At 39.9% G+C, this 13021-nt stretch overlaps 1 protein-coding gene across 1 annotated transcript in view; it reads right to left on the bottom strand.

The window, feature by feature from the left end:
- Positions 1 to 13021, bottom strand: part of SLC25A13 (solute carrier family 25 member 13) — a gene marked incomplete at its 5' end in the record, with an annotated part of 83282 nt that overhangs the window by 11892 nt on the left and 58369 nt on the right. Inside the window, one exon of the mRNA XM_082479780.1 lies at positions 5921 to 6061. Coding sequence (XP_082335906.1) covers positions 5921 to 6061 — 141 coding nt within the window. The remainder of the gene's footprint in view (positions 1 to 5920; positions 6062 to 13021) is intronic.

Here is a 13021-nt window from a genome sequence, read left to right on the forward strand (position 1 = left end):
TTTCCTACAGACAGAGCACTTAAGCCATCTGCACATACACAATGCACAAGACCAGAAGATACCTCCACTGGTGCCAAGACAGCTGGCTGATGTAGCTGTGAGGCTGTTATTACCTTCAAAAGGTCAAGTCAGTCAAGGGGGTCCTGATGACTGGAAAAAGACAATCATCACGCCCATCTTGAAGAAGAGCAAGAAGGAAGATCTGGGAAACTACAAACTGTTTGGGCATACCTCTGTCCCTGGGAGGTTTACGGAACAAATGCTCCTGAAAGCTATTTCCAACCATATGAAGGGCAAGAGAGAGACTGGGAACAACCGATAAGGATTTACCAAATCATGGCTGACCAACCTGTTTCCCAGATCTGTGGATGAGGGGACAGCAATGGATGTGGTACACGTTGACTATGAGCAAGCCTTTTGAGATGGGCTACCATAGTATCTTCATAGCTAAATTGGAGGAACATGAGCTGCACTCTCAGCAGATTAGTGGATGATACTGAACTGCAGGAGTAGCTAGTGTGTTACAGGGCAAGGCTGCTACTCAGGGACATCTTCACAAGATGGAGAAATAGGCTGGCAAGAACATAACGAAGTTCAAATCAGCAAATGCAAAATCCTGCATCTGGACTGGAACAGCCCTATGCAGCAATACAAGCTGAAGGGCCGGAAAGCAGCTTTGGAGAAAAAGTCTGGACAGTACTGGTGGTCAAGTTAAGCGTGGGTCAGCAACGCCTCTTTGCAGAGAAGACAGACAGCCACACCTTGGGCTGTAGCAGCAAGGGTGCAAGTGAAGTGCACCTCTGGAATTCCCCTCCATTCAGAACTGGTAAGACCACCTCTGGAGTCCTGTGTCCAATTTTGGGCTCTCCAGTACAAGACTGATGTTTCCACACTGGAGTGAGTTCAGTGCAAGGCCATCAAGCCAGCTGGGTAGCCCATAGTATATGAGGAGAGGCCAAAGGAATGCAGCGTGCTTAACTCTTAGAAAAGCAAGTTAGAGGGAGACCTTACTGCTCTCTTCAACTACTTAGAGGGAGGGTACAGAGAAGACAACTCTTCTTGAAGGTGCACAGTGGAACTATTAGAGGCAAGGGACAGAAGCTGGAACATGGCCAATTCCACTTAGGCATTAGGAAAAGGGTGATGGGGTTTTGGATTTATTTTTTGATTTGTTTGTTATAAACCATGAAGGTGGTCAAATACTGGGTTGGGTTGCCGAGATGACCTCCAGACTGGCTTTCAACACAAATTATTCTGATTCTAATATTGAGTCTCCAAATAGAGCCGAGCACAGAGCAGAGATCTCAGCTGAGTACTACTGTGAATTGTTTTGTGTCCCTAGCATAGTAAAGCACCACATTAACATGCCAATGAATGACCCAAAAGAACATCAATCTCACTAATATAGAGGGGCAACAAAACTAGCAACTCAGCTTCTCTGTGATCCTCAAATGGCTATTCATTTGGACTAGAATGTTGGGATAATTATGATCATAATCAATACAAGATTCACTCAGCTGGAAGCAAAAAGGGTTTACATAGCATTTCCTTTGTTAATTTGTTGACACGAGACATAAGATTTATTTGTCTGTGCCTTGATTTTCTCTGTTAATGCAAGACAGGAACACTGAAATTACCCATATCAGGGGTGTGTCGGCATTTTATTTTAAAATCAACATAAAGTGCTTCATAGGTAGAAATTAATACAAAATATAAGAATTCAAACAACAAGCAGTAGATCTTGTTAAAACATGCAAGAATTTGCCTCATGAAACTAAGACTGACATACATAATTCTTCGCATCTTCTGGCTGCAGTTAAAATTAATGGAAGTACATTCTTCCTTGCTGACTACTATATGGGACTCTTTACAGATTTTCACCTGAATTTCAGCATAAAAGATTCACAGGAACTAAGCAGAGCATGCCGGCTTGATCTATGGTGGTAAGAACAGCTTTCAAGATGATTATTTCCGAACTGGGAAAAGAGAATTTTCACTGCAGTCCTTGAAAAGCGGTCAATGAACCAGCACCAAAGCAGAGCAAGACAAACAGAAAAGCCAGCATGCAGCAGACTGGACGACCAGTCCTGATTTAAGAGGTTTGTAACTTACCAACACAGAAGTAAACTCACATTGACAAGCAATGGAAACACCTCAGCTCTACTATGAGCTTGCAGACTGACTGGCAACGTTCTTATTCATCACAAAAAACTAACTGCTTTAAAATATCTGTGCTTCTATTTTGAAAAATTATCATTATGGTTATATTAGTTTCAAGTGAACATCACGTCTTCTGGGCTTCATGTTCCTGTTACATATGTGATATCCCTCCATTTATTCTATCCTTCTTGTTATTCTGCCTCTATAAAAAGCCTATTTTCTCCACTACCGGCAGTACAGACAAATCACTGATCTTTGCTCTTGGTGGATTTCACCAGCCAACCGTTAGATTCTTCCCATCTCAAAGCAAGACCTTCAAGGAAATTCTGTAGGCAACAGAGGATCCTGTCCCTCTGTACAGCTTCTCGTACTATCCTGACCTACTTGGCCTCATGTAGGCAGTGGCCTTCTTCACCTTTTCCACGGACACAGCACTACAGGCACTAGATATCCATTAATACAGACATCAGAAGTGAATTATTTGGGTGGTTAGTGGTGGAAACTGCTGTAGAAAACTGCAGTCAACCCTTCTTAGAGCAGTTTTACAATAATTTATAACAAGTCAAGTGGAAAAGGAGAAAAGGAGGAACATTTGGGTCTTGAACTAAAACTGATGGAGTGGTTAATTTTTGCTAGTTTTGCTTTCTTTTCGCCACAAAAGAAAAAAAATTCAGGCCATACCAAACGGAAAAAAAATGAAAACAAAAAATTTTGTTATCAACTATGAAATAAAATATTACATTTAAATTTTGGATTGTTAAAGAGTTTTTTTAAAGAAAAAAATAAGGGGAAAAAAAAAAAAAAGACATCCATTTATTTCAAATGAAAATTCCTGAAATGAAAATTCTAGAATTTTGCTTTCAACACTTGCAAAAGAAAGTTAATCAGTTGGTCCTAAATCATGGCTAAGGTGTCTAAGTGTTCAAACAGTTGGAATACTTACATGAAGGTCCACTAAGCCTATAAACAAATTCCAAGATTCACAAATAAAACTGTTTTCTAAAACAAGTATCTATTTTTGTTCTGCAGCAGTACGTATGGAGTCTTACTTAGATCTACTAAAATAAGTACATTCAGGGCTTGAGATAAGTCTTGTGTCTTGAGACACAAAAGACAAAGGTAAAGCAAAGACTTAAGATGCACATCAAAGAGTTGTTCATGTTAGACTGAATAGCATGAAAAGTACTGAGATAGACACAAAATCCTCATTCCTGTTTTACAGTTTCAAAGCTAATTTGACTCATTAAGAGTACAAGCATTCCAAATGGACCAAGATATTTCAGTTCTCATTAGTAAAACATTAATTATTATTTGATGTTCACTTGGTCGTTATACTCAACTAAATTAATTTACTAGAAGCACCACCAGAGAAGGTAGCACCTACCAAATCTAGTCTCGTCTGAAATTCATTTTAGACCACTGATGTCTCTGGGCAGCATTTTCTGGGGCTGGTGGCTTTGATGCAATGAGTTATTATTAATCCCTGCCTGGCCTCACCAGCACGGCCAGCTTCAGCACAAGCATTCGTAAGAGGACCGCTTTTGCCTCTAACTCTGCTGTTCCACAAGCACCTCAAGGCATTATAAAACTCCTCTGATACAGACTGAGGGGTTCCCCATGGCACGAAGCCATTCCTCCCTTCACCTGAGTACAACCATCCTGAGGAGCTACGAAGTGAGCTGGTCTGAGTTCGAAATAAACTAAGCTGTAAAGGAGGAGGAGGCTTTAGCTTTAAGGCGTTTCCTGTTCCAGATCATTATATGGCTGCACCAACACTCTCGCTGGCATACGGGAAAGGGGGAAGACAGGATTGCCATTTCTTTTTTGGCTACAGTGCCAAAGTGTTGGGTGGAGAACCACAGGAACCTGCCCAATGACAGAGCTAGCCGTGAGTAAGGGTGCGCTTGGAGACAAGCCTTCTGACGTAGCCTGTGCTCTGTTGGGTGGATGACTGTGATCGCCAGCTTAAAATTCTCTAGTTTTGTCAAATCAGTCAAGTTTTTGTAGGCAATGAATCCAAATTAGACATTCAAAAGGACATGAACGCAAGGAGCAGGCTGGAGGGCTGGAGACAGACAGAAACAGAGACAACAGAAGAGTAAGAACAAAACAAAATCCTTCTGTGGCTTTTTTTTTGTGGAGGTAAATGGACTTAAATGAATGAACCAACAAAACCGTGTAGCTCGTGATTAAATAACTGCCTGTTTCAATGCAACATAGTGCTGTAACCAGCCCCTGTTCAGGTGTATTCCTTACAAATATTTACAAAGTATCTAGAAAAGATAAATAATTCATAATACGACCCGAGACATTAATGCCAATTAACAAAGGAAAAATGTAGCGAACTCTGCTCAGCCACCAAGACGAAGTATTGAGGAAAAAAGAAAATCTAAAAAATGCTAACTTTAGTAAACTCTTTCTCATTTCATGTTTTATTTTTACTAGTCCAAGTAAAAGTCAGTAGCTGCCCTCCATTCCTGCACAGCCTCAGGGATGCAGACTGTTTACCATGTCCATGTTTTCAGTTGTAAATGTTGACCTGATCAACACCATAATGCTATTTACTAGGAGTTTACATAACAGCATCAGCTTCAGTAAAACACCTAAAAAATTAGCAAGTCAATTTAAAGGGAAAACCAACTCCCCATTAAATCCTATTCAGACCTGCAACTTCTCTCCAGGCCAAAACATACATACATCTACTCGCAGGCAGGCTTCCTCTTTGTAATGTTAACAGAACAATTTAAAAGGACTGGGTGCTTAAAAATGGGGATGGAATTTAAATATTGTGGAGGAGGGGGATGGGGATCATTCCGTGGTTTTTGAAGCATCTTCAATTTATAGTTGCACTGCTGTAAATAAGAAACAGAGGAATACTGCCTGCTGGACTAGAAATACTGGGACAAATGGTTAGTGTGAAAGTTTTCTCCCGAGAAGTAGGCTGCAGAATCTGAAGAAACACCACATGGTACTCTGCAGTATATGGCACTCTTTGCAGCTTTTGTTTCAATATTGTGGGCAATGGCTATCTCAAAGTGCCCCAAGACCTTTCGTACTCCTCCACATCTAGTCCCCTTCATCTAAAAGCAGAAGGCAGTATGTTAATCCCTTAAATTATTTGCAGCATACATCCTATTAGATTCAACAGAAGATATTTCTAATCCTGCTGCAGTCTAACATTAAACCTAACTTTATTTCTATATATTTACATATCTATGTGAGGACAGTAATGTAGAAAGCAGAATTGTAGAATCTGTAGTATACAACCATAAAAGCAGCTTTTCCTGGTATTGTTTGTGGCAATGTTCTTCTAAACTAGCAAGGGGAAGGTCGCTTTAGTAGTTTATTTTTATGCTGGGCTCCCACTGTCTGTATTTCTTCACTATTATTGTGCTGCAATTAATTCCCATCACCAGATTAACAATGACATCTGGGAAAGTTGCTGAATCAAACACAGCAGAGCAAAAGCACAGCTCCAAAACTTTAAGCTCTGTATCATGAAGTAGATGAAAATAAGTTTATTTTTACACCAGGCAGAACATCAAGAATCACAAACTAATCCTCAATGAACAATACTTATACCTGCTGAAGTGAAAAAAGAAATCTTAGTAAGATCCACGTGCCTAAAAACACAAGACAGTTTCTTTCCTTAATTAGAAATGAAAAATGAACATATAGTATCACATAATAATGATTTTTTTTTTTAAAGTAGAACTATGTCCACATATGAAAGTCTGGGAGAACAACGAAAAAAACGTACCTTGTAGAGACCAAAGAAGCCTAAGTCCCGTAATACAGTGAGGGCACTAACTCGTGGACCAGTAGTAATTTCTCCAGCCACCTGTAATCGAATCTTGACAATTTCCAGTGGATTGGTAAAGATCACTTGAGAACCTCCAGCCTGAAATCAAAAGTGGAAGGCAGTACATTAACCTGTTACATTATTTGCAGTGTACATTCCTGTTACATTCAAGAGAAGACATTTTTAATCCTGCTGCTGTTGGTTAAGCTATTAGCAGAAAAGAGTTTTAGTATTAGTTAATAAACTGCAGCTCACAAGGTAAGAAACCTGCCCCCCCCCCCCCCCCCGCCGATGAGTGGTTGGGAAAACCAGTGAGGCAGCAGGTCAGCCACTGCAGGACACTGCAGTACATCAGACAGACACTAGCTCAATTCTTGCTGCACAAATACATTCACCAACACCAATTTATACAATGCTGATGAGCCAATAACATCGTAAAGCAAGTAATGAAGTGAAAGGAAGAATTAGTAACTAAGTAAAGAAACTGAGATGTGCATGCCAGTACTTAGAAAGTGAAAACATACTATTGAAGAGTAAAAGTCTGGCAGAAGCGTTTTCAATGTTGGCATGAGTTCATAAAACAAAGAACACATGGATTCCAAAGACCAGAACTGCAGATATCTTTTGTGTTTTTAAAACCCTACTGAACTACCAGTTTCAGTGCCATGAAATGGATCGGGCCTAGTCAGCATGGGTTTATGGAAGGCAGGTTCTGCCAGACGAACCTGATCTCCTTCTATGACAAGATTACCAGAATATTGGATGAGGGAAAGGCTGTTGATATTGTATACCTGGACTTTCAAAAAGCATTTGATACTGTTCCCCATAAAATTGTCGTGGAAAAACTGGCTTCGCACGGCCTGAATGAGCATACGACCTGCTGGATCAAGCACTGGCTGACTGGAAGGTCCCAAAGAGTGGTGCTCAATGGATTTAAATCCAGCTGGCGGCCGGTCACAAGTGGTGTGCCTCAGGGCTCAAGTGTTGGGACCATTTCTGTTCAACATCTTTACTGATGATCTTGATAAGGACATAGGGTGTATCATCAGCAAGTTTGCAGATGACACCAAGTTAAGCAGGAGTGTTGATTCCCAGGAGGATAGGGAAGCTCTACAGAGGGACTTGGATAGATTGGATCACTGGGCCAACATCAATGGTATGAGTTTCAACAAGGGCAAGTGCCAGGTCCTGCGCTTGGGCCACAATAACCCCATGCAGCGCTACAGGCTTGGGGAGGTGTGGCTGGAAAGCTGCCTGGCAGAAAGAGACCTGGGGGTTCTAATTGACAAGCGGCTGAATATGAGCCGGCAGTGTGCCCAGGTGGCCAAGAAAGCCAACGGCATCCTGGCTTCTATTAGAAATAGCGTGGCCAGCAGAAGTAGGGAGGTGATTGTGCCCCTGTACTCAGCACTGGTGAGGCCACACCTTGAGTATTATGTCCAGTTTTGGGCACCTCAATACAAGAGAGATATTGAGGTGCTGGAGCGAGTGCAGAGGAGGGCAACGAAACTGGTGAAGAGCCTAGCAGACAAATGATATGAAGAGCAGTTGAAGGAGCTGGGACTGTTTAGTTTGAGGAGGAGGAGGAGGCTGAGAGGGGACCTCATCACTCTCTACAACTACTTGAAAGGACACTATAGAGAGGTTGGTGCTGGTCTCTTCTCACAGGTAATTAATGACAGAACAAGAGGGAACGGCTTCAAGCTCCAACAGGGTAGACTTAGACTGAACATTAGGAAAGAATTTTTCACAGAAAGGGTGGTCGGGCATTGGAATAGACTGCTCAGGGAGGTGGTTGAGTCACCATTCCTGGATGTGTTTAAGAGACGTTTAGATGTGGTGTTGGGGGATATGGTGTAGGGGAGAACTTTGTAGAGTAGGGTAGATGGTTGGACTCGATGATCCCAAGGGTCTCTTCCAACCTAGACAATTCTATGATTCTATGAAATGCTGTTTGATGCCAGAGTCTGAGCTCCACATCATTATTTGTGCACCAGGTAATAAAGAAGGTCTATAGACTGAAGGATTCCATTAATCAAGAGCTGCTAAATGTTTTCAATGTGCCAGTCTCCATTTGGTGGGAAGATATCACTCAACCAATTATGAAAATTAGACTTAAAACACAATGGTGGCAAGCGGTTTAGACTCCCTGCTAGTTCTAGTAAAGTTCATCTCATTCACAATACGTACTGTAGGGCATAACCTTTCTGCTACACTGACAGATCCTGAGTTAAAAATATGAAACAAGAAAAAAAGGTAACATGACTGTTACCTAAGTGTATTCAAAAAATACTCATTCAAACTCCATCTGGCCCAAATTCAACAGAGTGTCGTTCTAACTTCTGCTAATTTCTTAATGATGTGGCCCAACAGCTATGCCCTTCTCTAGGTTCTGAAATCACACAAACTATGCAAAGGGCAACCCTCATCCTTCCCACAACAGAAGGAGAACTACTTTTTTCTAGAAGGTAACGAGTAAAATGAAATAAGCTTCATTTAAAAGCACTTGCATCTAGCCATGTCTAGTATGTAAACACTATGCGCACATCTTTTTTAAGTTATCCAAATGTTAAAAGAATTAATCATGGCTCAGATTAACTATCATTCAAAATAAAAAATATGCACAGTAATATGGTTTAAATAATGTGCTGAAGAAACGGCAAATCGCACGAACAACTATTCTTGTCTACCACTTAGACTGAGCATACATAGTGTGGTTACAAATTAAAGTCTTTACATAACCCCCCAAATATCCCAAATGTTTCCTATTTTGACCAGAAAAAGCATGCTCTTGTGTAACTCAACTGGTTTTGACTTCCAAATTGGCATAATTTAATTTAACTGCTTCTACCAAACCAGAATCCTGGTACATATAAAACTGCTATTCTTGTTGCCATCAGAAATTAGACTGATAAATTATTTGGCACATATGCTGACTTCAGTTTTGCACTTAAACTGAAACATATTCAGTAAGCAAGCATTCAAAACAAAAAATTGAGACACTTTCTTTTACTTGTCTACTCATCTTGCAAAGTCTGAAAATAAAAGAAAAATCCTGGAAAGGTCCTTATGGTGAGTTACAAGTTCCTCTATAATAAACATTTTGGTTTAAGTATTACAAATATTAAGTGTTCCCACGTGACATCACACATATTTTCTTCTTAAAAGCATAAAATCCCAATTGCAGGTGATAACGTTCATTTGCAAGTTTGCTATACCACAGCCCTCCTCTAGAACACACTACTTAAAAACTCATACCAAGTGATCTGTTAGTGCAAACAAAGTACTTTCTCTCAGTATGATATTCCTGCAGTTCATTGTGCCATGACTCCATGGGAAGCGTTCTTTTAATTTTCACTACAGGAAAACCCTATCAAAATTTAACAGATGACAACAAAATTAAGTTTAATTTAGGATTATTAATGCACTAAAACACTGAGTAATTTAAAAATCTAGAAGAATGTTTATAAGTGAATGCCATATTTAGAGAACGGAAATAGAAACATACATTTGCTTTCAAAGGAGAATAAAGGCAAATAATTTCTGAATTCACACAAGTGGAAGTACTTCAGGTTCTAGCACATATAAATGTTTATGTTTGTGTGTCCAACCTGGCTGTGTTGACACTTGCAGCATTGCATGTTTGTGGCTCTGGGTAAATCCCATAAGACTACCTCTGCTATTTGAAAAATGGGGACTCAATTATTTACCCACCTCATACAATCAAGCTTGCTGCATTCAAATTTTTAAAACACTGGGACCTGCGTGCACGAGGCATTACTAAAAAGACTATCTGTTTGGTTGCCCGGAAAGGAGGTCTGAAGAACGACACTGGAAATTTCCGATGAAGTCTATCCACAAAACTGTCTCGGTACTACCCCAGAACTCCCTGAACCACCTTTGTCATCCTCTGAACTTGATCAAAGATATAATCCAAAAATCAAATGGTGAATAACTGAAAGCGATGAGCCCTACAATACCTGACAGAGGGTCTCGGTAGGAGGGTTTCTGCCACCTGCCTGCTTTGTGATGGAGAGCAAGGCTGGTTTATCAGCCCGTGCAAAGGCAGTTCTAGTGGTAACGAGTACAGTCACCTGGCGGGGAGCTTTTATCACCCTGTTATTTAACCATCTATGCTGGTAACTGCAGCTCCTTACTCTCAAGATGAGGGGGAAGCAAGCTGGAGATGGCTACTATACTCTCTAATGAAATGATTTCTTGCTTGCCTAGTACTGGTAACTCCTATTGTGTTATTCATCGTCATAGTATGCAAGCGTCTCATAAATATTAATGGCTATTTCCTCCCAGTGCTCCTGTGAGGAAAGTACAATGGCTCTAGTTTTACAAGAAGGGGATTTGAGGTAAAGAGGTTAATTGTATGCCCAGTGTGTGTGTCCCCCTAGCTCAAACACACTCAACTTCTAAGAGTCTCCAGACATCCCGATCTCCAAATCAGTAGCTTGAATCAATAGCATGGCTTCTGTCTTCTTTCTGAGTTTCGGCATTGTGAATGCAATAAAAGAAATCTCCTTAATCTATTTTTTTTCCAGTCTCTTCACGGTGCTGGTATAAACTGTTAGGGAAGAAACTGACAAAACATCATCGGTGCATCGTTACCACACTGCTCGTTCATTCTGTTCGGCCAAAAGTTGAAGAACGTTACCTTCTTGTTTGCTAACTTTTGCAGTTGAAAGTGTATCTCATTTTAAAATTTTAAAATATGCTCCCAAAGGTCAGAACTTGGAAACTACTTTTTTGGCCAGAATAAGCACGATTTAAGATCAGGTTGCTCAAGCTTAATGACTTCTCCACTAAGTGTCACAAAAATCATTCTGGGATAAACTATCAACTGTAGTTCTCAATAACACCATTTTTCTATACTGAAGTTACACACTTGAATACTCTCAACTCTGATTTGCTTATCACTTCTTTCAATCAGTTTTTAAAGAAACAAATCATCTGGCTGTAAAAGCAAACCTATTACTTTTCAGTTATAATCATGAGATTAAAATAAAAACTGTAATTGTGACTTATTTATAGGAGTAGATACCTAGAGGTACTGCATAGATAATTATCTGTAAGGGCCCACAAAGGGCCTAGATGATTCTGAAAGAATTTAACATTTGACCTAATCACAAGTACTTATGGTCTTGTTTGATGTAAAGCAAGAAAATGAAAGGGAATACCTCTGTCATCCAAGAACTCCTCATATACACATAGCTAGAAATCTGCATACCTATAAAATGTTCGAAGTACTTTAAGAAGCGGACAGCTGGCTACGCATCCACACACATGTGAATTTTTAAGAACAAGCTGGGTTTTTTTAATTTTTGTAGTTCTTCAACTCTGCATTTGGTATGATATCACCCAACACCTCTCGATGGCAGTATAGTCTTGTACAGTAGTACAATACTGTCTATCACGTCTCCTACTTTGCTACTTTACTGAACAGAAGGGAGAAGTAGAAACAGTTAAGGTATCTTTTTTATTTTTGTCCATGGGGAAATAAAATCCACTCTGTAGTGAAAAAATAAAACAGTTTAATAACAAGTGCTTAACAACACTCCAGTTTAAGAAGTTAGAATGTTTTCTACTTCTTCACATGTTCACATCACCTTGCAATAAACTTATTGGAAAATAAACAGATTTTCATCCCCCTCATTACACTAAGACAAGAAATTCCTGTTCTTTTTAATGTAACTGTATTTTGTGTCTTTATGAGATTAGATAAGAAATGAGCACACCAGACCCAACTCTCCTAGGGCTTTCACATCTCCACTTGAAAGCTTCTGCGAAGGTTCTAGAGAGAATACAGCTTGCAACTCAGGAAGAAAATTCTGTGTTTTCCATCCCAGAAGAAAGTACTAGATTCTTTTCCTTTCATTGCTACTGACCATCAACTGTTCTTGTGCCTCTAATTAACCATATTACCTACTTCAAATTATAGCCTTTTTCCTGTTCTCAGCTAAGAGCATTTAGGGTCAGCCTAGATGTTTCTCCTGCATCCCATCTAACTTGTCACATATCACCTTTTAAGGTTTCACGGATAAAGAAAGGATTACGACTACTATTAGAGTGTTAATATTTCCCAACAACATCACCCAGGGATAGCAATTATGGCAATTAATGGCAACCACTAAAATACATAAGCAACATATTCTATAAATTATCCAAAATCGACTTCTGTAAAAGAAATAGTCTACAATGTCTTGGCTACTCATTCAATTTACAAAAAGACAAGCAGGTGCAAGTTCCAAAATTTTTAGTCACCTGTTTATCACATTCAGTCATACTGAATATCGTACACTGTCCCAGGCCCTTACTCTTTGCCAGTCGCCAGATGCAGCTTGTTTTCCTGTGCATTTGCTAGCACCCATTAATCCTAATTAAAGTCAAGGTTCCTAAAGTGCTGAGCATTGTACAGACATAAAATAAAGATTGTTCCCTGTCATAAAAAAAAAAAGCTAAATTAAAAACGCACTCAAGGGATGCAAGAATGGAAGAATTACCATCCTCATTTTATAATAAAGGGCAACTAAGGCATAGAACTATTCAGTGATTTACCACAAAATCACATACTAACTCTACAATAGAACAAGGCTTAGAAGCCAGATTTACGGAGTGCCACGGCAGTGCTTCAAACTACCTCTAAAAGTCTTGATGTCTGTACGGCAAAAGATCCCAGGAGCATCAGATGAATTATGCTGAGCTGCTGCAGAGGTGATTTCACTACGGACTTGCCTGTTACCAGAAGAGCTACTGAGTAACAGACATCTGTCCAAAGGGACTGTTTTTCTTAGAGATTTCAAAGGTGACAACCTTAATTACGTGGTGCTGTATGTCAAGGGCAAAGGATACTGGGTTCTCAAAAGCTTGGTTCTATGTTACCTTTCTTCCGATAAAGCCAGGCTTCAAAAATCCAGACAAGCTATCTCATGCTATTTTGTGTCCTCTCATCTGTGGTCCCATCTATACAGGATCCTGATAATGCTCTTTAGCAATAGGAATTCATATAGTAAATAGCTTTTCTTCAGACCATGAGGCGATTTCCTGAGCCCT

The sequence above is a fragment of the Vanellus vanellus genome (genome assembly GCF_965231255.1).
Source record: "Vanellus vanellus genome assembly, chromosome: 2".
Lineage (NCBI taxonomy): Eukaryota > Metazoa > Chordata > Aves > Charadriiformes > Charadriidae > Vanellus > Vanellus vanellus.